This window comes from Hemiscyllium ocellatum, chromosome 50 (genome assembly GCF_020745735.1).
Source record: "Hemiscyllium ocellatum isolate sHemOce1 chromosome 50, sHemOce1.pat.X.cur, whole genome shotgun sequence".
Classification (NCBI taxonomy): Eukaryota; Metazoa; Chordata; class Chondrichthyes; order Orectolobiformes; family Hemiscylliidae; genus Hemiscyllium; species Hemiscyllium ocellatum.
In genome coordinates, this window is record NC_083450.1 from 4,637,244 (window position 1) to 4,663,677 (window position 26,434).

Sequence of the window (26,434 nt, forward strand, 5' to 3'; positions counted from 1 at the left end):
TGGACAACCATATAAGAAGCCAGTAAGAGATCGACGGAAGCCCAAGGTGTTGATTTGCCTGGTTTCTGCCCCTTCAGTTGCATTTTGGTCAATAAATAGAGCTGGGAGAGCCCTCTCCATTTTCCCGACACTAGGTGAGGAGGGGCTCCCAGGGGTTTACAGCAAACGTTTCCACTGAGGGCAGCACCCGCAAAATTGGCTGTTTCAGTGCATCCTCCAGTGGAAATGTTTCCGACGCCGCACCTGCTGTGGGCTCTGCTGCTCCGTGTGACAGGTCAGGAATTGCTCTGGGTTAACGTATATTTGTGAAACACTGGTCGGTTTTGTTTCACACCAGCTGGCAAAATAATTCAACGCACGCATGCATTTCCTCAATTGTAGGTACTTTGGCTGTTCCGGTTCTCAGTCAGAGTCCGGTGTCCGACCCACTCTCCGCCGGTCAGACGGCCCAATTCAAGTGTGCTATACAGAACGGTGATGTGGGCAGCTGCCAGGTGCATTGGTACAGTCAGACTCCCGGAGAAGCCCCGGTGTGGGTGATCATGCAAGTGACAATAACATTTTTAGAGGCACCGGTTTCACAGACGATTTCCAACCTTGGGGGGGGGGGGGCGGGGGGGGGGGGGTGTGGAGTGGGAGAGGGGAGGGAGGTGTTGGTCAACTTTAGTTTTGTTTGCAACAGGAACAAAACATTCTAATGTATTGAACTTCACAATTTTAAAACTTGAATCAGGTAATAGCCCACAGCTCGCTATTTTCTTTTAGGAAGTGTCCCACGCAGGTCAATCTCTCCTGATTAGTCTAACCTCCCAATTCTGTCACTGATCTTGTCAATGATAGCCCCTTTCAGGGTGCCTCTGTAATTTTGACAGATGTACTCTGGACTCTGTATCTTCATACAGTCTAACTAACAAGAGTTGATTGTGGGTAAAACATGCGCCGAGTCAGGAGCTGCAAGCTGAGGGTCATAAACCGGCAACCCACAGAAAGATCTCTATCTCAGTTCTGTTTCCCACACCAGTCCTATTCACACACACGCGCGCGCGCAGATGCAAGCATACAAGCCCAACTTAAGCTCAGCCCCTTGGTGATGGATAATGAGCTCGCCCTAGAAGTGGGGCACTCGTTCCCTCTCATCTCATCCAAAGTGAGTTATCCCTAATTCCACAGAGAAACTCGTGCAGGTTTTACTAAAGGCAGTGAGGGAATATTGTTCCCATTGGAGAGAGGGTCGATAACAAGGTTTGGGTAGAGGAAGGGAATTCAGAAATGACTGTTTTGTTCAGGTTGTAAGTTTGCTCGCTGAGCTGGCAGGTTTGTTTTTAGACGTTTCATTACCTGCTGGGTAACATCATTAGTGAGCCTCTGGTGTTCTGTCCTGCTTTCTATTTATATGTCTTGGTCTCTTAAGGTGGGTGATATTATTTCCAATTCTTTTTCTCAAAGATTGGTAAATGGGATCAATGTGGTTATTGATGGAATTCTGGTTTGAATGCCATGCCTCTAGGAATTACCGAGCTTGTCTCTGTTTAGCCTGTCCCAGGATGGGTGTTGTCCCAGTCGAGTGGTGTCCTTCATCTTTCTGTATGAAAGGATACTAGGGAAAGTGGCTCATGCCTTTTGGTGGCTACTTGATGATCGCGTATCCTGGTGGCTAGATTTTTGCCTGTCTGTCCGATGCAGTTTCTTGCAGTCCTTGCATTCTATTTTGTAAATGACATTCGTTTTGCTGTTTGTTCGTATATTGTCCTTTAGGTTCATCAGTAGCTGTTTCAGTGTGTAGATTGGTTTGTGGGCTGCCATGATACCAAGGGTTCGTAGTAGTGTGGTAGTCATCTCCAAGATGCCTTTGATGCATGGTAGTGCGGCTCGAGTTTCTGAGTGTGTTGTGTCTACTTATTTCAGCTTGTTGTTTAAGAGTTGGCGACTGTGTTTGTCAGGTACCTGTACTTCTTCAATACATGCATAGGTATTTTTCTTCTGCTGCTCGTATTTCCTGGGTGCTGCAGTGTGTTGTGATTCGTTTAAATAATATCTGGATGCAGCTCCATTTGTGGGTGTTGCAATTATTGCATCTGTAGTTAAGTATCTGGTCTGTGTCTGTTGGTTTCCTGTAGACGCTGGTCTGCAATTCTCCAGTAACTGTCCGTTCCACTGTGACATCTAGGAAGGGGAGTCTATTGTTGTTCTCCTCCTCTTTTGTGAAATTTATACCAGTAAAAATATTGTTGATGATTTTATGGGTTTCCTCTGATTTGTTCCGTTTTGTGATGACAAAGGTGTCATCCCAGTAGTGGACCCAAAGTTTGGGTTGGATCGTGGATCGTTTGTTCAAGTCTCTGCATTACTGCTTCTGCTCAGAAGCCTGATCCCATGGGTGTTCCGTTGATTCGTTTGTAGGTCTTGTCATTAAAGGTGAAGTGGGTAGAAAGCCACAGCTTTACGAGCTTGATGATGCTTTTCTTGCTGATGAAGTTGGTGCTGGCTGGTGGTTGTGTCCTTCTAGTAGCGTGGTCAGTGTGTCATTGGCCAGACTGATTTTAATTGATATGAATAGGGCTGTTCCATCAAGGAAGAGCATTATTTCGTCCTCTTCTATCTTATGTTTTTGATTAGCTCAGGAATTCTTGGGAAAAGTGGATGGAGTGACATGAGTCTTCCACTAGGTATTTCAGTTTCTGGTGGCGTTCCTTTGCTAGTCCGTATGCTCAGACCCATACTCTCACTCCCTGGCACACCGACAGAGGGATGAGCAAAGGAATTCCACTGAAAACTGAAATATAAAATATCATGCAAAATTTGTAACAAACACTACATCGAACAGACAGGGAGAAAACAAGCTACCAGATTACATTAACGCCAACTAGCCACCAAAAGACATGACCCACTATCGCTAGTGTCCTTACATACAGATGAAGAAGAACACCACTTCGATTGGTACAACACATCCATCCTTGGATAGGCTAAACAGAGACATGCAAGGGAACTCTTACAGACCTGGCATTCAAACCAGAACTTCATCCATATACACATTGATTTCGACCCCATTTACCAACCTCTGAGAAAAAGAACCGGAAATGATATCAAAAACCTGAAGAGCCCAAGACACATAAATAGAAAGTAGGACAGAACACCGGTACTTCGCGAAAGGCTCACCGATGTTGTTGCCAGGCATATTGGCGAAACGTCTGCAAGTTAACCTGCCAGCTCAGCGAGCAAACTTACAACCTGAACCTCAACTTGATGTACAAACCTTCTCAAAAATTGCAAGTGTTATGTTTTCTGACCCACTGAGTCATTGTGATTAGGAACTTCGGAAAGTGGAAGCAGATTGAAAAGAAACTTTCAACAAGTGAGTAGGGTCAATGGCACGGTTTGGGGAGGATGAGTGATAGGGAAGTGTGGAGTGTGGGATAACCGAATCGCTCCTTCATTCACAGAATAGCAGCATAACAATATGTCTCTTTTCTGTGTTTTCATGTTCAAAACTTTAGATTCCCCCGGGCACCATTTAGCTGAGGCCACCCACTAAGTTCTGTGAACTGCCAAGGATTAATCGCTGGTTGTTGGCTGACATGGGCCTGAGAAAAGTTCGCTGGCAATAGAGTAACTTGCTAACATATTTAAAAAGATTTTCCAAATCAAAAGCTACAAGCTTCATTCTAAGCACATGGAATCGCATGCACACACTGCACATCGACATATACACACATACGTAGACAGAAACACATTGCCTTTTTTTACACACTTAACTATTCCTTTCTCTTGCATGCACAATTTCTCTCTTTTACACACACCCTCGCTTATGACGTGGAAAAGCCGGTGTTGGATTGCGGTGGACTAAGTCAGAAGTGACATGGCACCAGTTTATAGTCCAACCGGTTTACTTGAAATCACAAGCTTTCAGAGCACTACTCCTTTTACATGTCAGGTGCTCCTTCACCAGACGAAGGAGCAGCGCTCCAAAAGCTTGTGATTCCTAACAAATCTATTAGAATATAACCTGGCTTCCTGTGACTTCTGACACGTTTTCTCACCTGCACACACATCCACTCCTTCCCTCTCAAGCACAGATTCACATACACTCGCGTGTTCTCTCTCTCTTACATTCAATCTCTTTAATTCCTTCTTCTCATGCACATACACCCTCCTGCTCATACACGCACACTTTCTTACACATACCTGCACTCCTCTCTCACGTGCACACACTTACTTTTTTCACACAGTCGCACATTTTATCTCTTGCATACTTTCTCTAACTCTCCCTCTGTTTCCCACACACTAACTCTCTCACACTCATACTTTCTCCTTGTCACACCCTCACACTTGGATACCCATACATTTTCTATATGTTACACATTCCCTCTAACTCACACTGACATGTACAGTCTCTAATTATCTCTCACACATACCCTCTGTCTCTCACACATACTTATAATTTTTCACACTCTCCTCTCCTTCACGTGTTCTACACGAAGATGCTTTCTCTCTCTTATACACAGTCTCTCTAACTCACTGTCTCATATACTCAGCCACATTTTCTCGCTTTTACACACACGCTTGTAATAACTTCACCACCCTCACATTTTAAGTCACAATAGACAATATACAATAGGTGCAGGAGTAGGCCATTCAACCCTTCGAGTCTGCACTGCCATTCAATATGGTCATGGCTGATCATTCCTAATCAGTATCCGCTTCCTGCCTTATCTCCATAACCCTTGATTCCACTATCTTTAAGAGCTCTATCCAACTCTTTCTTAAATGAATCCAGAGACTGGGCCTCCACTGCCCTCTGGGGCAGAGCATTCCACACAGCCACCACTCTCTGGGTGCAGAAGTTTCTCCTCATCTCTGTCCTAAATGGTCTACCCCGTATTTTTAAGCTGTGTTCTCTGGTTCAGCACTCACCCATCAGCGGAAACATGTTTCCTGCTGCCAGAGTGTCCAATCCTTTCATAATCTTATATGTCTCAATCAGATCCCCTCTCAGTCTTATAAACTCAAGGGTATACAAGCCCAGTCGCTTCAGTCTTTCAGTGTAAGGTAATCCCTCCATTCCAGGAATTGACCTCGTGAACCTACGCTGCACTCCCTCAATAGCCAGAATGTCTTTCCTCAAATTTGGCGACCAGAACTGCACACAGTACTCCAGGTGTGATCTCACCAGGGCCCTGTACAGCTGCAGATGCATCTCTTTGCTTCTATACTCAATCCCTCTTGTTATGAAGGCCAGCATGCTATTAGCCTTCTTCACGACCTGCTGTACCTGCAAGCTTGCCTTCATTGACTGGTGTACAAGAACACCCAGATCTCTCTGTACTGCCCCTTTACCTAAATTAATTCCATTGAGGTAGTAATCTGCCTTCCTGTTCTTGCCACCAAAGAGGATAACCATACATTTATCCACATTAAACTGCATCTGCCCACTCACCTAACTTGTCCAGGTCACCCTGTAATCTCCTAACATCCTCATCACATTTCACCCTGTCACCCAGCTTAGTATCATGAGCAAATTTGCTAATGTTATTGCTGATACCATCTTCTTTATCACACAAATTATCATGTTCCATCACAGACTTTCACTTTTTCACACACTCTCGCACATACATATTCAGAATCCAGCACAAGAGGGAAAATCTCTCGGGATACCGCATAGACCATTTGTGACTGAGATGAGGAGAAATTTCTTCACTCGGGGGATGGTGAAAACATGGAATTCTCCACCACAGAATGCTGTGGTGGCAAAAGCATTGAATATATCCAAGGAAGTAGTTTTCAGGAGGCGAAAGCTGTTGAAGGATGTGGAGGAGAACTGAATAATGGTATTGAGATTCAGCTGAAGACATGATTATATTGAATGGCGGAACAGACTTAATGGGTGAATGAGTCTCATACTATTGCTTTGTTTGTATTTATTGCAGACACACACACACACACACACACACACGCACACACACACACACCTTCATTACTGATCGAAGGTGGGGACCAAATTTGAACATAGTTAAAGTCGCCACATTACCAAGAGGGTGTGGACGCTTTGGAGAGGGTGCAGAGAAGGTTTATAATGTATGGAATGTGCTAGCTATGAAGAGAGTTTGAGTAGGTTAAGATTGTTTTCATCAGAAAAAAGAGATTGTGGGGGAACCTGACTGAGTCTACAAAATCATGAAAGATATAGACGAGATAGATAGAGACAAGCTTTTTCCCAAGGTGATGGATTCAATAACGAGAGGTCACACTTTCAAACAGAGATGTGAAAAGTCTAAGGTGGATGCATGCAAATGGTGGTAGGGGCCTGAAATACGTTGGCAGCAGAGGTTGTAGAGGCAGGCAAGGTAGATTCGTTTGAGATGCGTCTGGACAGTTGCATGAGTAGGTGGGGAGCAGAGGGATACAGATGCTTAGAAATTGGGTGACAGGTTTAGACGTGGATTTGGATCAGTTCAGCCTTGGAGAGCCAAAAGGCCTGTCCTTAGGCTGTAAATTTTCTTTCTTCTTTGTTCTTTGCTCATTCTACAATTACATGAGCATAATAATCGTGGGGCTGAATGATTAATAAGAGAACCCCACTGGTAAGGTGCGAGACTTGTTCTATGAGCAGCTAAAACCTGTACTCACTACTATTTAGGAGAATGAAAGGAGAGCTAATTGAGGGTGCTGAATCAGGTTGATAAAGTAGACGTGACTCATGTGGGGCTATCTAGTCGGAGAGGTCATGATTTTATGGTAAGAGCTAGTCGATGTACAACAGAGATGGGGAGGACAGATTTCTCTCAATGGATTGTGAATCTGTGGAGTGTGATGGCTGCCAGGCCACTGAGTAACTTTGAGGTGAAGATAGATTTTAATATAAGAATGGGTTAGCGGGACAATGGGGACTGGGCAAGAAAGTGATGTTGAGGCTGAAATGAGGTCAGCCATGATGGCATTGTAAGGTGGAACAGACTGGAAGGGCTGAATTCCTCCACTTCTATACCTTACGTTTCTGTCTCCCTGCAGAGACTGGGCACCCTTGAAAAGTCTGGGTGTCCATAAGCAGAACAGAATCAGAGATTCGATTCAGAATGTTTGATCTAATCAGTTCTCCAGCTATTTCCTGGTCCGAGTTTGAAAGAAAGTAGAGTTAATACAGAAATGATCTCAATGTTATTATTTTCTCTCGATGGATTTGAAGTCCAGGCTAAGCATTTACTGGAGGTGAGCAGCATCAGCATCCCTGCCACATGGTGGCATGGTGACTGATGTATATCCATAATACAACCACTAATTGGCTCTGTGACTGAGATCTATTCTCATCCCTGCCGCTGAGTGATGTTATAGCTCATGCATCTATTGTACACCCGAACACTCAACCTTGCCACTAGGTGGCGATGAATTGTTTGAATGATTTATTGTCACAGTTTTTTAAAAATTTGATTTATTATTGTCACATGCAGCTAGGTGCAGTGAAACGTTTCTGTTTTGCGAGCTGGAGAGGCAGATTATATGTTGCAAAATACAGCAAAGGATAACAAAGCAGAGTGAAGAATATAATATTATGGCTGCAGAGAAGGCACACAAAAAAAAACGAGACTAACATGGAAAGTACAAATTGTGAGGTCCAGTCAGAAACCTAATGAAAGCGGAGCAGAAACCTTTCCTGAAACTATTCGTGTGTGTATTTAAACTTTCGTATCTTCTGCCTGACAGAGGAGGTTGGAAGAGATTACAACAGAGGTGGGAGGAGTTTTTGATTATATTGGCTGCCTTCCCGAGGCATTGAGAAGTCTGGATGGAGTCGATAGATTAAAGGTTGGTTTGCATGATGGGCAGGGCTGTGTTTGAAATTCTCTGTAATTACTTCTGGTCCTCAGCAGAACAGTTGCCCTGGTGCATTTGGATAGAATGCATTGCCCGGTGCTTCTGCAAATATTGTGAAGAACGATTATGGGCATGCCAAATTTTCTTAGCCTCCTGAGGAAGTAGAGGTGTTCTTGGGTTTGCTTGACTGTGACGTCAACATGAGTGGACGAGGGCAGATTGTTGGTGACCACCATTCCTCAGAACTTGACGCTCTGAACGATCGCCAAATCAGCATCACTAACGTGGAAGGATAAGTGAAAAGTGTTTCATCACCACATTCTAGCATCAATCGGAGTTACAAAACGGATAAAAATAAGTTACATGAACAGAGTTCATCCTCTCTACAAAGGGTGTTCAAACACAGCTCCAGAGCTTCTGAAAGGTTTTCGCAAAATTCTCTGGGCCTCGGGGACACCCCGTTCCAGACACACAGATGATATCATGAAGAGTTCAGCTTAAAACAGACCAAAGCCAATTGTATCCGCACTGGGCATTGCCTCCACCACTGTGACCAAGTGTCCCTGCACCAGACACCATCATCACCACAGCTGATGACTGCTGAGCACTGCCTTAATCGATTACCTGCCTTGTCTAGTGTTTGCAGCTCAGACAGGGATCTAAATCCCAACTCCACAGTCCTTGCATGTCCACAATTTATCCCTGTTAACACAATATGAGCGATACATATTCTCGGGACAATGATCTTTGGCACTCTAACTGATATACATCTGATGCAGCATGATGCTGTAAGTAATACTGTATTCCTGTACATTAGAGCGACTCAGTCATCGCTGCCGTTAGGTGGCGATGTGTGATGTTTTTAAAAATATATAAGCACTGATTCGCGCCGCGTTTTACACAGTAACTTATATTTATCCAGATTACTGTTGCTGTAGCTATAACCGCTATATACCTCCATCAAAACGCTGGGTGCTCTACTGACTTATATATATCCTCATCCCAACAACTAGGCGGCGCTATGAATGACGTACATAGAACATTACAGCGCATTAGAGGCCCTCCAGCCCTCAACATTGCACTGACCTGTGAAGCCAATCCGAAGACCATCTAACTATTTTCGTCCAAATGTTTATCAAATGACCATTTAAATGCCCTTAAAGTTGACGAGTCTACAACTGTTGCAGGAAGTGCGTTCCACACCCTTACTACTCTCTGAGTAAAGAAACTACGTCTGATATCTGTCCTACATCTGTCACCCTCAATTTAAAGCTGTGTCCCCTCATGTCTAACCTCTCTAACCTTCTGATTATCTTATATGGCTCAGTTAAATCACCTTGCAACCTTCCTCTCTCTAACGGAAATAGCCTCAAGTCCCTCAGCCTTTCCTCAGAAGACCTTCCTTCCATACAGGCAATATCCGAGTAAATCTCCTCTGAACCCTTTCCAATGTTTCGCATCCGTCCTATAATGTGGTGACCAGAACTGTATGCGATATTCCAAGTGTGACCGCACCAAAGGTTTATACAGCTGCAGCATGACTTCATGGTTCTGAAACTCAATCCCTCTACTAATAAAAGGTAACACATAATATGCCTTCATACCAGCCCTATTACCCTGGGTGGTAGCTTTCAGGTATCTATGTACATGGACACCGAGATCTCTCTGCTCATCTACACTGCCAAGAATCTTACCACTAGCCTAGCACTCTGCATTCCTGTTACTCCTTCCAAAGTCAATCACCTCAAACTTTTCCGCATTAAATTCCATGTGCCGCCTCTCAGTCCAGCTCTGCAACTTATTAATGTCCCCCTAGAACCTACAACATCCTTTGGCACTCTCCACAATTCCACTGACCTGTGTCATCCACAAATTTACTAACCCAACCTTTTACGTCCTCATCCAGCTTGTTTATAAAGATGACAAACAACAGTGGGCCCAAACAGATCCTTGCGGTACACCACAAGTAACTAAACTCCAGGATGAACATTCCCCATCAACCACCACCCTCTATCTTCTTTCAGCTAGCCAATTTCTGATCCAAACCATTAAATTGCCCTCAATCCCATGCTTCCTTATTTTGTGCAGTAGCCTACTGTGGGGAACCTTATCAAACGCCTTACTGAAACCTATAAACATCACATCAACCGCTTCATGTTGCTGTGACTGACGATTTCTCCCCCCACACTCATCACTTTCCTTTCACGTTCCCCTAAGTCAGCTCTTCCATGCCTGTGTAACCTTAAATTATAATCATTGCAACTTTTCTTCCATATCCAGCTAGTTCAAAAACAATACAAAAGAGTGAATCTGGAATTTTGTCTCTAAGGCAAAGAGGGATCATCAACTGCAGTTGCACAAATTACGTCAACAATTTTGATAAAGACATCAATTTCTCCTACACTGAGCAATTATTGGTTTGTGTGGTGGAAAATCTCTGTGCTCCCATGCACTACGGAGGCAAGGTGGCTCGGTGCTTAGCACTGCTGCCTCACAGCACCAGGGACTTGGGTTCAATTTCTGCATTGCGTGTCTGTGTGGAGTTTGCATACTCTCCCCGTGTCTTTGTGGGTTTCCTCCGGGCACTCCGGTTTCCTCCCACAGTCCAAAAATGTACAGGTCAGGTGAATTGGCATTGCTAAATTGCCCATGTTGTTAGGTGCATTAGTCAGGTGTGAATGCAGGGTTGGCAGATGGGTATGGCTGGGTTACTATTGGGAGGGTCAGTGTGGACTTACTGGGTGGATGGGCCTGTTTCCATAATGTAGGGAACCTAACTGAAATAATGCACTTCTTTCCCAGATTCATTCCTTTTGAATTACCAAGGAAATTGTTTGCATCCTGTCACTCCTTATTGCTGCTCTCTGGTACCACTAGGTGGCACTTTGATACGCACTTGCCCACGACCGTTCAGAGCAGCTTGGCTCTGACACTTGCAGCTGCGACCGTCTGCCATTAGGTGGAGCTCCTAGGTCACCAGAACGTGCAGATTACCAGAGTTTTCCAAACTGCAGCTCGGATCTCTGTTCTGCTGCAACAATATTGGCACTAAACTTCAGTCTGTTTCTCTCCCTCTCGCTATCACTCACGCTACCGCCTCATTATTTTTCTCCCTCTCCTTCTCCAGCTCTTTCTCTGCCTCTTATCATCCCTCCCGCTGGAACGTCTCTTTCATGGACCTTCTGTCACACCCTTCCCTTGCTCCCTGACGATCTCTCTTTCTCTGTCCCCCCCCCTTCACTTCAATCCTCCTCTCACTCCTGTGCTCTCTCACTCTCACTCACATCTCGCTCTCTCACTTGCTCTCTCTCTGTCTTCCCTCCCTACTTTACTGTCTCTTTCCCTCGCCTCTCTCTTCACCCCGTTCCTCTCTTTATCTCTGTCTCACCCCTACCACAATACACACTCTCTTACTGTCCCTCACTCTCTTCCCTCTCTTCCTCTCCTTCTCCCTCCATCCCTCTGTACCTCTCCTTCAGCCCCCTTTTTCCACACTCCTAGCTCTTCTCACTCACTCACTGTCGCTGTCTCTCTCTCTCTGACATCCCTCCATCCCAATCTCTTAGAATCTCTTCTTCCTCTCACTCTCTGTCTCTCTTTCTTTCACCTTCTCTCTTACACTGTCTCCCAAACATATCCTCTCGCTCGTCCTTTCTCTCACCTTCTTTGTTTCTAACTGTGTCAGTCTCACACATGCTCTCCTCACTACCTCTCTCTCCCCATCTCTTGTTTTCTAGCTGCCTCACTCTCCCCTCTCCTGGCCACTCCTTCCCCACCCCCATTCCCCATAGTGTTATTCTCTCTCACACAGTCTCTCTCTCTCTTCTCTCTCCCTCAGCCTCCACGACCTTACTGTCGAACCCTCCCTCTCTTCTGCTTGACCACGCCTCCCTGACTGCGCCTCCCTGACATTCCATTGCCCGATGCCGCCTTCTTAACCTCTTTCTTCGGCACGCATTGAAACTGAGGCATATTGTGCTTAGCCTCGCCATCAGACTCAAGTCGCTGCCCTCATGGTGTGAGTTCTAGAATTGCAGCTGGCAGGACCATGTGGTACTGGGAAAGTGAAACACTGTCAGGCTGGCCCCGAGAATGAAGTTGAAACCTGGGCACTGTATTATCAATGCGGCGAGTTGCTGTAGTCTGGGATGCACTGTCTGAAAGGAAGCAGACACAACAGCAAGTTTCAAAAATGTAGGGAGGGGGGCGCACCCACAGACATACTGGAAGGAGGAACATTTGCAGGAGGCGTGCATGAAAAATTATGGGACTAATTTGAGAGATTGTGGTAAGAGCCTGACGAAGGAGCAGCGCTATGAAAGCTTGTAATTTTAAACAAACCTGTTAGATTATAGCCTGGTATCATATGACTTCTGAACTCATCTCATCCGTGCCGGTCATGAATGTGTAATTCTCTATAAGGTCACCCCTCAACCTCCAGCGCTCCAGGATGAATAAAATACCCAGCCTATTTAGCTTCTTCCTAAATCTCAAACCCAACAAATCCCAGCAACATCTTTGTCAATGTTTTATGAACCTTTCAAGTTGAACAACACCTTTCCTGTGGCAGGGAGCAAAATTGGGCGCAGTATTCGAAAAATGACTCAACCAATGCCCTGGACAGTCGCAACATGACCTCACAATTGCTATACTTAGTGCACTGACCAATGAAGGTGTAAGCCAAGCATCTTCTTCAACCTTCCTAAACATGACTCCACTTTTATCTTAGCCTGCTGGACACACTTTCCTCATTCCTGATGAAGGGCTTGTGCCCGAAGCGTCGAATTTCCTGTTCCTTGGATGCTGCCTGACCTGCTGCGCTTTAGCCAGCAACACATTTTCAGCTCTGATCTCCAGCATCTGCAGACCTCACTTTTTACTCCACTTTCAGGGAACTCTGCACCTCTAGATTTTTCTGTTCTGGCAACACAACCCAGGGCCCGGCCATTAATTCTATAATTTCACGAGGTCAATTCCTGGAATGGTGAGACTATCTTACGCTGAAATATTGGAACGACTGGGCTTGTATACGCTTGAGTTTAGAAGGCTGAGAGGGGATCTGATTGAGATGTATAAGATCATGAAAGGAATGGACACTCTGAAGGCAGGAAGCATGTTTCCACTGATGGGTGAGTCCCGAACTAGAGGACACAGTTTAAACATAAGGGGTAGGCCACTTAAAACAGAGTTGAGGAGAAACTTCTTCACCCAGAGAGTGGTGGGTGTATGGAATGCTCTGCCCCAGAAGGCAGTGGAGGCCAAGTCTCTGGATACTTGCAAGAAAGAATTGGATAGAGCTCTTAAGGATAGTGGAATCAAGGGTTATGGGGATAAGGCAGGAACAGGATACTGATTGAAGATGATCAGCCATAATGAATGGGGTGCTGGTTCGAAGGGCAGAATGGCCTAGTCCTGCACTTCTTGTATATTGTCTATAAGGCCTGTTCTGAGATTCCCTCAGCAAAATGTAACATTTTACTGGGGTGGATGGAATGGAGGAGTATACAGAGAGAGAAAGAGGTTACAGTGGCTGGAGGAGGTGACACAGACTGAGAGGGATGTAAGGGTGGGAAAAGGTAATGGGGTAGGGACAGATACAGGGACTGGAGGGGGAGGTGGAGTGGGGAGGATGAGGGCGCTAAAGTAGGTGACAGAGAGAGCAGGCTGTTGGGCTTGAGGCGGTGACAGAGATAAGGAGGCGTGTAGGGCTGAAGGACGTGCCAGAAGTAGGGAAAGATGTAGCGACTAGAGGAGGCTACAGAGACAGACAGCACTGCAGGGACTGGATGGGACCACACCGACAGGGTGGAGTTCAGGGGCGGACTAGGTTACAGACTTGGGGAGGGGTGTTGGGGCTGGAGAGGTTACAAAGATGTGTGCAGGGGGATGGAGAGGATTAAAGAGTAAAGAGGGATTGAGAGGTTGGAGGAGGTTACGGAGATGGCATGGGTGTAGGTGCTGGATGAGAGTCTACTGAAGGTCTGCACCTTAATTGTTCAATAAGGGGTCTGTGAGGCTGAGACGGTGGGAGCAGAAAAATCGACTTTGGGAGCTGTCAACAACAGCCTGATTCCACTATTTCACAGTCGGGTGAATAGCAGGGGGAGGTTGTGTCCTTGTTCATTCAGCCGTTGGCAAAAGTTGAGGGAGTTGCTCTGCCAAAGGACTACATTCCCTGTCCCACGCTTGTTCCCCATACACCAACTCAGTGGACTTAGCATCCCCAATAGGCTGTCCAGGACGGACTCACCATCGATCCTTGGATTTATAACACTTCTGTTAGGGACCAAGGATCCAATGATTCAACCCAAGAACAAAAGCACTCTCAAATCCAGGCCAATGAAATCAGCATGTAGAGGATGAATCAGTTGGTCACCCAGCTCTTCAACCCTGACTGTTTCTTAACTGGCAACCTTGTAGCCAGACTGGAGAGTTCATTTTAGCCAGTCATATATATAGGTAACTTAAATACAATGACATACGTAAATTAATTGTTTTTCCCTTTGAAATTTGGGTTTATTCCATTTGGATTGGTAAGTGAAACATGTCTCCTTTTTCCAACCGCACTGAGGTTCTGCACTGCCAAGTGACTCAACTCAATAATTATAAGTTCTACTACATTAAATGGCCATAATTTGTCCAGGATTTCCTTCAACTTAGCTCGCTGATATGTTACATCATGGAGACAGAAAGTTAAACCTTTGCATCTCTGTATTGCAACCACAGCAACATTTAAAACTTCAATGACTCTCAAAATTGACCCTAATGGATTCTAACTAGATATTTTTGAACATCAATCTCAACCATGATGAATACTCAATTCTCGATACCAGCTTGCACCTTTAATAAAAGATTTAGTTCTTATTGACAATATATGAACTTTGGCAAAACAGGGTTGAACAACAACGTAATTAGTCTCTGCTAGACATCTTTTGTTGTCAGCGACATTTACAGAAAAGACAGGCCTACATTCCAGGGGAAAGAAAACATGGCCTACTTAGGCTCTCCATAAGCCTCAAATCCCAGCATCATCCCTGCAATTCTCTTCTGCATCCTTTCAAGTTTAACAACATCTTTCCTATGGAAAGGAGAACAGAACTGAAGAAAGTATTATGAAAGTAGATCAAACAATGCCCTGCACAGTCATGACACACCATAGGCCCTTTTCAACACCGTGACTACCTTTAACTCCACTTTCAAGGAACTCTGCACCTCCACCCCTTGGTCACTCTGTTCCACAGAGCCATGCAATAAATTTGCAAGTCCTGTCCTGCTTTGGTTTCACAAAATGTGACACTTTATTGAGGTGGAGAGGCTGAAGGAGGTTATAGAGAGAGGGAGAGAGTTGCCGCTGCAGGAGGAGACCGAGATCAGAAGTAGTGTTGGTTCTGGAGGAGAATTTGGGAGAAGCGTAGGACTGAGGTAGGTGACAGAGATAGCAACGAGATTAGAGGCCAGATGAGGCTCCAGTGATGGTGGGGGGGGGGGGGGGGGGTAACAGAGACAAGAGGGATGTATGGGATGGAGAAGGTTGCAGAGGTAGGGAGTTGTGTAGGAGTTGGTGGAGATTACAGAGAGAGACGGAGGAGTGCAGGAGCTGGATGGAGTGGCAGAATAAGCAGATGGATATGGACTGGTGGTCGTTTCAAAAAGAGGGTGGAGTGCTACACCCGGATTGGTTACAGGTTTAGCAAGGGGTCAAGCGGTTGGAGGAGGTTAAACAGGTAGAGAGAGGTGTAGGGGCTGGAGTGTTTAACAAGATTGGGAGAGGATGTCGAGGCTGCAGGAGTGCAGGAGTTAGGATGGCATGAGGAGTCTGCAGAATGTTACAGTGAGAGGGCGGCTTGTAGAAAGTGGAGGAGGTTACAGAGTTAGTGGAAGATGTAGGAGCTAGAGGCAGTTATAGAAATAGGGAAGGTTGTTGGGGCAGTAGGAAGTAACAGAAGTAGGGCATGTTGCAGTGTCTGGAGGATGTTGCAATGTTTGGGAAATGTGGAGTGCATGGAGATATGCAATGGTGTAGGCTCTGGAGGGGTTGACAGAAATGCGGATGAAACAAGGGGCTGGAGGAAGTGGAAGAGGCAGGGAAGCCTGTAAGAATTGTAGGAAGGTATTTGGCAGAGTCATATAAAGGTGTGTATAGGGTGTGGAGGATATGACAGAAATAGGGAGCGGTGTAAGAACTGGAGGAGGGTATGATCATAGGATGGGATATAGGAGCTACAGGACATTACTGAGATATGGAGGGTCGCATGCATAGGTGGACTTCAAAGAGATAGAGAATGCATATAGGAGTTGTAGAACTTTACAGAGTCAGGAGGGGTTAAAAGGCCCGAGGAAGTTACAGGGAGAAGGAATGTAGGGGCTGGAGAAAGAAACAAGTATGAAAGGATGTACAGCCGCAGGAGGTTATAAAAATCGGGAGGTGTAGAGGGAATGGAGGACATTTGAAGTAGGGCAGAGTATAGGCGCTGGTGGCAATTGCAGAAATAGGGAAGTATTTAGGGGCTGGATGTGGTTACAGAGATGGGGGAGGTTGCAGAGATAAATAGGGGCATAAGAGCTGAAGGATGTTTCAGAGGTTGGGAGCTGTATACAGGCTGGTAAAGTTACTGTGCTTGGGAGAGGTGCAGGATCAGGAGGATATATACAAACGTAGGCAGGGGTGTATGAGATGGAGAAAGTTACAGAGATAGGGAGGGAATGTAGGGGCTGGAAGAGGTGACAGAGATTGAGAGGGGTGTACGGGATAGAGGTGGTTACAGAGACAAGGAGGCATGAAACAAGGAATAAGAGAGCTCAGAGAGTACACAGCAGGAATCCAATTAGGTTATTTCGATGGGTCTGTTTGTGTAAATGTGTGACATGCCTGAGAAGGTAAGGGTTTGATGGAGCCTCTGCATTTTCCCTCCTGCGCATGGGTGAAGCTACAACCGCCTGTGTGATGGTTTGGGGCTGAGGACTGATGGTGTCACGGGGTGCTGCCATTTCGAATCGCTCAGTGACCAGAGAGGTTTCAGTTCCTCTGCCGACGTGACCCTCCCCTTCCCCTCCATCTGGAGCCAGTGACCGCACCACCTGCAGCCCCTTCACAAACAGCCCAAAAATAATATGGCTTGGGCTCTCGGGAGCTAAAATGAGGCACATGAAACGCACCCTTTCCCCGCACCTACCCTCCCCCCCACCACCCTCCCACCGCCCCAGGTCCTCTGAGGTCGAACAATACCGTTGCATTGAAAGCAGATGCAAAGGCGGTCTCGGATCCTGCTCTTGGATTGTATGAATCATTATTGAGCTGGGTTCAGTCACACTGTGCAGTCAGACTCTGGTAAAATGATCATTGTTGTACAGCAGCTTTCATTGAATCCCTTTAGCAGGGAAGCAGGCCATTCGGTCCATCTACCCTCTGGAGGGCATTTTACCTAGACCCACCCAATTCCTGTAACACCTACTCTTTCCCCTGTCTAACTCAGCCAGCCTTCACTTTCCTGGATACTGCGGGGAAACTTTTGCATGGCCGACCCACCTAAACTGCACATTGTTGGACTGTTGGAAGGAAGCCAGTCAACTGGACGAAACCCGCACAGACACAGGGACAATGTGTAAATTCCATGGAACTCGTGGCCCTGGCGCTGTGAGGCAGCAGTGATAACCACTGAGCCACCGTGTCTCCAGAACAAACCAACAAGCCTACAATATAAGTAAACATACCACCTAAGAAAGAGGACGCCAGTCAGACCCTCAATCATGAGCAGCCGTTCAGTACCGTGTACTATTGTGGCTGTTTGCACAACTCCATTTTCCTATCACATATCCCTCGAATCACTTTGGTGGGATATTCTACCCCTCAGAGTCTTCAACATGCTACCATACAAGGAACGGCTGAGGATCCTGGGATTGCATTCATTGGAGTTTAGAAGATTAAGGGGAGATTTAATAGAAACTTACAAGATAATACATGGCTTGGAAAGGGTGGACGCTAGGAAATTGTTTCCGTTAGGCGGGGAGACTAGGACCCGTGGACACAGCCTTAGAATTAGAGGGGTCAATTCAGAACAGAAATGCGGAGACATTTCTTCAGCCAGAGGGTGGTGGGCCTGTGGAATTCATTGCCGCAGAGTGCAGTGGAGGCCGGGACGCTAAATGTCTTCAAGGCAGAGATTGATAGATTCTTGATGTCACGAGGAATTAAGGGCTATGGGGAGAACGCTGGTAAGTGGGATTGAAATGCCCATCAGCCATGATTGAATGGTGGAGTGGACTCGATGGGCCCGAATGGCCTTACTTCCATTCCTATGTCTTATGGCCTTAACATGCATACAGAATGCCACAGATTCAGCATTCACGGAGCTAAAGAATTTCCTTTCATCTCAATCCGAATTGGTTGATCCCTTAAGCTAGAATGTGGACTAGACACTCGACTGAGTGCGGTTGATATGGCGAGGGTGTGGGTTTGTGTGGTTCCTGGAGGGCAGAGGAGTACAGTCTGTCCGCATGGACCTACTAAAACCTCTCAAATTCCGATATCTTTCAGTGAGATTATCTCTAATTCTTTTAATTGCAAGAGGTTGTAGGCCCACTCTCATCGTAGTACAGCCTTTCCTCTTGGTGAAACTTCACTGTGTTCCCTCAAGGATAAGCCTATCATTCCATAGATGAGGAGACGCATTACTGCTGGAGCAGGCTCACCAAATCACTGCATAACTGCAGTAAAACCTTTACTGCTTGGTACTTTAGAACACGTACTCAAGTATGTCATCACATATCTCTGAAGTCAGAGAGACTTGAACCCAAATTCCCTTGCTCAAAGGTAAGGAAATTGCCCCTGCACCACAAGGGTCTTTCTTATGTACTCTTGCCCCCTCACAATAAATCCTTACATGCTTTTTCCACAAACACTCACTCCATACAGCATGGACACTCAGTTGTGGCGGCGTGTGCCATCTACAAGATACATCGTAGAAATTCACCAAAGATCCTTAGCACTTTCCAAACCCATGGCCAATTCCATCCAGAAGGGCAAGGGCAGCAGATGCATGGGAACAGTATCCCCGCAAGCTCTCCTTCAAGCCACTCATCGTCCTGACCTGGAAATGCATCAGCTGTTCCTTCAGTGTTGCTAGGTCAATCTTTTCTCTCTCATGGTATTGTGGGTGCTCCTAAGAGACTACAGCAATTCAAGAAGGCATCTCATTGACACCTTCTCAAGGGGAAACGAGGAACCCCATACCTCACAGGTGAATCAAAAAATATCACTTGTTGTCCTAATCTGTGTGTGGTTTTATTTGTTAACTTTCTCACTTCCCTGTATCTGCAATTCTTCTGAAAACCAAAACATTTCAGTCCTTTCAGAAATACCCTGCTTTTTCCTTTCCTCTGACAAAAGCCCTCCGAACAATTCCTCATTTTCCCACATCAATGTCCATCTACCACTGGCTTGTCCAATTACTAATATAGTTTCTTTTCCTTTTCAGCCTTGATATCCAATTTAAAGCCGACTCTTCCTCTTCATCTCCTCCTTCGGCCATGTTCTTTGCACTGATGGACTCACCATTGCTGGTTTAAAGTCATGACAAGACCGAAGCCAGCAGGTCATCCCATATGTCAATGGTTCTGACTCAAGGAAGTGCTGTGAATAGGCTTTAGAACGGAGCATGTTTAATATTGGGGATGTCAATCAAAAAGAAAAGTCATATAAGATCTCCAGTATAGGCTCTGGAGGCTCCCTGCCTCTATTCCTGATGAAGGGTTTTTGCCCGAAACGTCAATTTTCCTGCTCCTCGGATTCTGCCTGACCTGCTGTGCTTTTCCAGCACCACTCTGATCTAAACCCAGTTTTCCAGCATCTGTGGTCCTCACGTTTGCCCAGGCAAATTGGTCATCAACCCATCACATCAGCTTGTCAAAAATGATCCCCTAAATGTTCTAATCTTACTTTCCAGCACTTGGCCCATAGCCTTATCATCACAAATGCACATCCAAATACCTATTCAAATTTCTCCCTCTACCATCTTCCCAAGCAGTGTGTTCCAGATTTCCACCTCCCTCTGGGTGACAGCAATTTTTGTGATATGTTCTCTAAACCTCCTGCCACTTAATTTAAATCTATGCCTCCGGTCATTCATCCTTCTTGCAACGGGAGAGGATCCTTGCTGCCTACCCTATTTATGCCCCTCGTAATGTTATGGATTCCACAACACTTCTGCCAACGAACAGTCATCTCAGTCAGAATGGCCTACAAGCCTGGAGAAGCTGCCAGGTCGCGACTGATCCAGGATACAATCTGAAATGCCCCCAAGCGTTAAACCTGATCTCATCGAAGATGGTAGAATCAGATACAATAGCAATGTTTAAGAGGCATTCAGACATACAGATGTACAAGCAAAGAATAGAGGTATACAACCATGTGCAGACAGATAGAATTAGTTTATAACGGCACCATGGTCAGCTCTGATAGAGTAGACCAAATAGCCTATTCCTGTACTGTACTGCTCCATAGCGTATGGTCTTTCACAATTTTCTCTGCTCCAAGGCAAAAAAATATATTTATCCAATCTAACTTTATAGCTTCGACTCTACAGCCCAGGCAACATCCTGGTAAACCTCCTTCACATCCTCTACAGTGCTGTCACAATCCTCCTATCATGTGGTTTCTGGAATGCTACACACAATCCTATAGATGCAGCCTAACACACATTTTGTACAGTTCAAGCAGTACCTCCCTGCTCTTAATCTATGGACCCTCGGGATCATTCTGTAATCTGGTTTGTCCAGCCATACCATCAGTCGGGATCATATATAAAAAATATGAGGGATTGTCCGGTATATATGAGCATAAGATGAATTGGTATATTTTCTGAAAATAAATTGTCTACCTGAATATTATAGACTGCAAGAGGCGGTTCATGCCAAGGTTTCCTGACTGGTTTGAATGATTTTGGATGCTTTGGGGAGGAAAAGGCTTTTTCTTTAGATTATTTGAAATCTTTAACGAAGGCTGAACTGAGAAGGTTGTCAGATAAGTTGAAAGTGCAAACAAAACCTGTCTCCTGTGAAAGTGAAATGCTCGAAGTGACTGTTAAAGATTCCAGGATCTGAAGAAGGGAAATTGTGACTTGAGATGGGAAATTTCAGACTAATTTTAGATTAGATTAGATTACTTACAGTGTGGAAACAGGCCCTTCGGTCCAACAAGTCCACACCGACCCGCTGAAGCGCAACCCGCCCATACCCCTACTATTACTCCTTGCCTAACACTACGGGCAATTTAGCATGGCCAATTCACCTGACCCACACATTCTTTGGGACTGTGGGAGGAAACCGGAGCACTTGGAGGAGAACGTGCAAACTCCACAATCAGTCGCCTGAGTCGGGAATTGAACCTGGGTCTCAGGCGCTGTGAGACAGCAGTGCTAACCACTGTGCCACCGAGCCGCCCATAACTATGATTAGTATAACTAACTATGATTCGATTGAAAATGAACAAGCTTGATTTAGGGAACAAAAAGGAAAGGGAAATTAAAGGGTTTCAAATGAATGTAGAGGAAAAGATTTTAAAAAGGGATAAAGATAACACACTCACAAACTTAGATGGTTGCTCCCTCATTACAGAGGCAACTGGTAACACTTTAACCTGAGGGTCACCACATCTCAGATGAGGGAAGACATTGGTAAGGGGAGTCCTTCATTGTAACCGCAACTGATGCAGGAATCGAACCCACGCTGCTGGTGTCAGTTGATATCACAACCATACCAACTGAGCTGACAAACTGTAGGACATAAGCAGTTAATATTAGGGCCATGGGGAGTGTTGTAGAACAGAGAGACGGGGCCGTCGTCCCTTGAATGTGATGTCTCAGGTAGACAGGATGGTCAATAAAGGGTTTGACACAGTTTTCTTCATTGGCCAGATCACTGAGCAGAGGGGTTTGGATTTCATGTTACAGCTGTAAAAGACATTGGTAATGCTGCATTTGGAGAACAATTCAAGTCGCACTGCAACAAAAAGAATGTTGTTAAACTAGAAAGGATAAATAAAAGGCATGTTATCAAGACTGAAATCATTTGACTTATAGAGAAAAGTTGGATAGGCTGGGACCTTATTTACCTGGAGCATAGCATGCTAAGTGTTGATCTTATAGAGATTTATAAAATGATAAGGCGCATAGTTAACCCAAGATCTATCTCCCAAAGTGAGGAGTCAAAAAGTAAAAGACATAGGTTTAAAGTGAGAGGAAAAAGATTTAAGGGGCAATTGACATAAGGGACAACTTGTTCACACAGACGATAGTGTGTGTAGGGAACTAAATGCCAGAGGAAGTGGGAGAGGAGGATGTAATTACAATATTTAAAAGGCAACTGATCAGGCACATGCATAAGAAATGTCTCAAGGGATCTGGGACAAATGCAGGTAAATGGGACAATTCAGTTTAGGAGGTCTTGCATTTTGGAAAGTCAAATAAAGGTCTGAGTTTCATGGTGAATTGTAGGGACTTTAGGAGTCTGTGGGACAGAAGGCTCTTGGAGTTCAGGTTTGCAGTTCTCTGAAAATGGAGTCGCAGGTAGACTGGGCAGGTAAGAATGCTTTTGGCACACTAGCCTTCATCAGTAAGGGCATTGAGGATAGAAGTTGGGAAGTTATGTCGCAATTATACAGGACATTAGAGAGACAGCACTTGGAGTATTGTGTTCAGTTTTAGTCACCTTGTTAAAAGAAAGATATCATTAAACTGGAAAGAGTGAAGAAGAAATTTACTAGAATGTTGCCTGGAATCCATGGTCTCAGTTATAGGGAGAGGTTGGACAAGCTAGGACTTCTTTCTTTCGAGTGTAAGAGACTGAGGGGAAAGCTTATGATTATGAGAGGCACGGAGAGGGTGAATGCACTCAGTCTTTTTTCCAGGGATGTGGAATCGAGGACTAGAAGACATCAGTTTAAGGTTAGAAGAGAAAGAATAAACGCAAACTGAGGGGCAACTTTTTTACATACAGGATAGCACGCATATGGAATGAGCTGCTAGCAGAGGCGTTTGAGACGGGTAAATTAACAACATTTAAAAGGCATTCGGGCAAATTTGTGGTGAGAAAAAAGTTAGAAAGTTCTGGCCAAGTACAGGGAAATGGGATTATCGTGGACAGACATTTTGGCCGGCTTGGACCAGTTTAAGCCAAAGGGCCTGTCACCGTGCTGTAGGACTCTATGACTGTAAATCTGGCTAGCATGGACGCATTGGGCCTGTTTCCTTGCTATATATGCCTCTAGAACTCTGTATCTCTATGACTCAAGGGGAGCAGAGAGAGAGAAAAGAGGCTTTTTTTCTTAACTGTATGTTTTGAAGAAGACATTGTTTACATTTCTTGGGACTAAAGTGGGATCGAGGATTGAGTTGAATGATCAACTAGGATCTAATCGAATTGATTGAGTTGAATGATCAACTAGGATCTAATCGATTTGATTGAGTTGAATGATCAACTGTGATCCTATTGGAAGGCAGATTCGTATCGAAGGGCTGAATGGCCTATGTCTGACCTTATTTGCTATGTTCCAATGAACACAGCCCATTCAAACATTAAACATTCGTAAATGCAAAGGTTCATAAGATGGACAAGGATATGAGAAGCCAGAAATAGATCGGGTAAAACCCAAAGGTTCGATTTGCCTGGTCTCTGCCTTTTCATTTGCATTCTGGTGAATAAATAAAGCTGGGAAACCCTCCCAGTTTACCGATACTGGTTGCAGAGTGGCTCCCACGGGTTTACACAAACACTTAGACTGAAAGCTACACCCGGGTGGCTGGCTGTTTCCACACATTCTCCAGTGGAAATGTTTCCGATACTGCATCTGCTGTGTGTTCTGCTGCTCCACGTGACAGGTCAGAAATTGCTCGAGTTAAACATCCGTCCATTAAATATGTTTGTGTCAGCCCCAGTTCCTTTATTGTTCCCAAAGTCACTGGATGTGTGCATGTCTGTGTTTCTTTATGGTAGGTACCTTGGCTGATGCTGAGCCTGTCCTCAAACAGAGTCTATTTTCCGACCCAGTCTCTGTTGGCCAGACCGCCCAGTTGAAGTGTGTGCTGCAGGATGATAATGTGGATACCTACGATGTGAGGTGGTACCGACAGAGTCTCGGAGAAACCCCAGTGTTTGTTATCCAGCATAAGATCAATGGTGAAATACACAGAGGCACCGGCTTCACTGACCGTTTCCAACCTTCACGAGACTCTCCTAACAACAGTTACATTCTAACCATCGGAAACGTGGTCTCTGGTGACTCTGCCGTCTATTACTGTGAAGTGTGGGGTTACATCTTTGGAGGTGGAACTGCCCTGATCGTCCGGAGTAAGTGGTTCTGTTTTCTCTCTATAAACTTTTTTTCAGATAAGTTGAATATGTATCGTTTCAGAGTCGATGCTGTTCTCTGTATGTCGAAAACATCACGATGTAATACATTTTGCAACATTTCTCACTCGTCCTCACAAGGCAAAGTATTGCGTCAATAATTTTCTCACAGATGCACACAGGGCAGAGAGTTGTTTATATTAATAATGTTGTCTCTTTCACATAAACATGTATCCACAGTCACATAGTCACTCTCTGCAAAAACGAATCCCCCACACAGACAGACAGGCACACACACACACACACACACACAGACACACACACACACATACACAGACACATACACACACACACACAGACACACACACACACACACAGACACACACACACATACACACACACCATCAGATAGAATATATCAATTATTTTCCCACACAGGTTAATGTTTTATTAACAATTCTCTCTATTTTACGGAAACACACAGGACAGAGTGTTAATTGTCTCAAGAGTTCTCTCTATCCCTTTCCCTCTCCCTTTGTCACATGCACAGGTCAGAGATTAGAACATAGAACAAGACAGCACAAAACAGGCCTTTCGGCGCTCGATGTTGCACCGACCTGTGAACTAATCTAAGCCATTACCCTACATTATCCCATCATAATCCATATGCTTATCCAAAGACTGTTTAAATGACCCCAATGTGGCTGAGTTAACTAAATTGGCAGGAAGGGTATTCCATGCCCTTACCACTCTCTAACATCTGTCTTAAATCTATCACCCCTCAATTTGCAGCTATTCCCCCCTCGTACAAGCAGATGTCATCATCCGAGGAAAAGGTCTGTCACTCTCCGCCCTACTTAATCCGCTGATCATCTTGTCTGTCTCTATTAAATCGTTTCTTAGCATTCCTCTCTCCAATGAGAACAGACCCAAGTCCCCCAGCCTTTCCTCATAAGTCCCCGCTCACTTCAGACCAGGCAACATCCTAGCAAATCTCCTCTGCATCTTTTCCAATGCTTCCACATCCTTCCTGTAATGGAACGATCAGAACTGCACACAGTATTCCAAGTGAGGCCGCACTAGCGTTTTGTACAGTTGCAGCATGACATCACAGCTCTAAAACTCAATCCCTCTCCCAATAAAACCAAACACACCGTCTGCCTTCTTAACAGCACCATCAATCTGAGTGGCAACTTTTGCGGATCTATGTACATGGGCAACAAGATCCCTCTGCACGTCCACACTCCCAAGCTTATTTCCATTGAGTTGAAAATGTGTTGCTGGAAAAGCGCAGCAGGTCAGGCAGCATGCAAGGAACAGGAGATTCGACATATCGGGCATAAGCCCTTCTTTGTTCCATTGACCCAGTTTTCTGCCTTCCTGCTATTCTTCCCAAAATGAATCGCCTCACATTTAACTGCATTGAACTCCATTTAGATCGAGTATCTCTCACATGCACAACTCAGTATTATGTTAATATTTCTCTCACACACACGCACAGCGGTTACCATCTTGTATGAACCAATTATTCGCTGTTACACACAGGTCAAATGGTTATGTTAATAACTCTATCGTTCACACACACACACACACACACTTCACAGTGTTATTCATGCATTAATCAATCACTCACTCTCGATCCCTTTCTGTCACACACCTGTACATGCACAGGTAGTTGTTATGTATTAATATTTCTCTCTCTTTCACTAGCACATTAAAAAGTTAGAGTATTATAAATTTTTTTTTCTGTCTCTGTCCTACACACAAACACATAACATATCCGCACATTTACATACACACGTCAAAGTGTTATCTGCAAAGATATTAATGATGCTCTGTCTCTTGCACAATTCAAAGTTTTATACAAATAAATAACTCTCCCTTGCACACATGGTCAGCGATTTTTATTCATATATATAACCCTCTCTCTCGCTTCCCTCACACAGGTAGTGATGATCAGAAACCATCTGTCCTGCTGCTCCCTCCTTCGCCAGAACAAATAGACACAGGATCAGCCACCATTTCCTGTCTGGTGAATCGCTTTAAGCCAGGTTTTGTGCAGGTCCTCTGGAGCGTGGATGGAAAAGAGACAGACAGTGGGGTGGCCACGAGCCCTGTGTCCCGGGACAGTGATCAAAGCTACAGTCTGAGCAGTTACCTGACAGTCCCGGCCACTGAATGGAAGAAAGGCTCCAGATATTCCTGCAGTGTGAGGCACGGTTCACTGAACTCACCTCTCCTCAACACCATCAGCTCCAACGAATGTTAGCTCTAAGGTATACAATGT

At 45.1% G+C, this 26,434-nt stretch overlaps 1 protein-coding gene and 1 gene segment (V, D, J or C); both read left to right on the top strand.

Moving 5' to 3' along the window:
• Positions 1-225: 225 nt before the first annotated feature.
• On the top strand, positions 226-8,102 carry LOC132805527 (immunoglobulin lambda variable 1-51-like). The segment is given in 4 exon segments: positions 226-274; positions 382-611; positions 2,401-2,513; positions 7,956-8,102. Coding segments are annotated over 4 exon segments (539 nt in total).
• Positions 8,103-23,623: 15,521 nt separating this feature from the next.
• On the top strand, positions 23,624-26,416 carry LOC132805599 (immunoglobulin lambda-1 light chain-like). Its single transcript, XM_060820736.1, has 3 exons — positions 23,624-23,678; positions 23,794-24,147; positions 26,094-26,416. The coding sequence occupies exons 1-3, from the start codon at positions 23,630-23,632 to the stop codon at positions 26,414-26,416; spliced, it is 726 nt and encodes a 241-aa protein (XP_060676719.1). The 5' UTR covers positions 23,624-23,629.
• The last annotated feature ends 18 nt before the right edge of the window (positions 26,417-26,434 follow it).

Bases quoted from the DNA above. Each gene is read 5' to 3' on its own strand.
- LOC132805599 (XM_060820736.1), top strand. From the start codon at position 23,630: ATGTTTCCGATACTGCATCTGCTGTGTGTTCTGCTGCTCCACGTGACA. The intron at 23,679-23,793 runs GTCAGAAATTGC...TCTTTATGGTAG, and splicing joins TCTGCTGCTCCACGTGACAG to GTACCTTGGCTGATGCTGAG. The intron at 24,148-26,093 runs GTAAGTGGTTCT...TCCCTCACACAG, and splicing joins AACTGCCCTGATCGTCCGGA to GTAGTGATGATCAGAAACCA.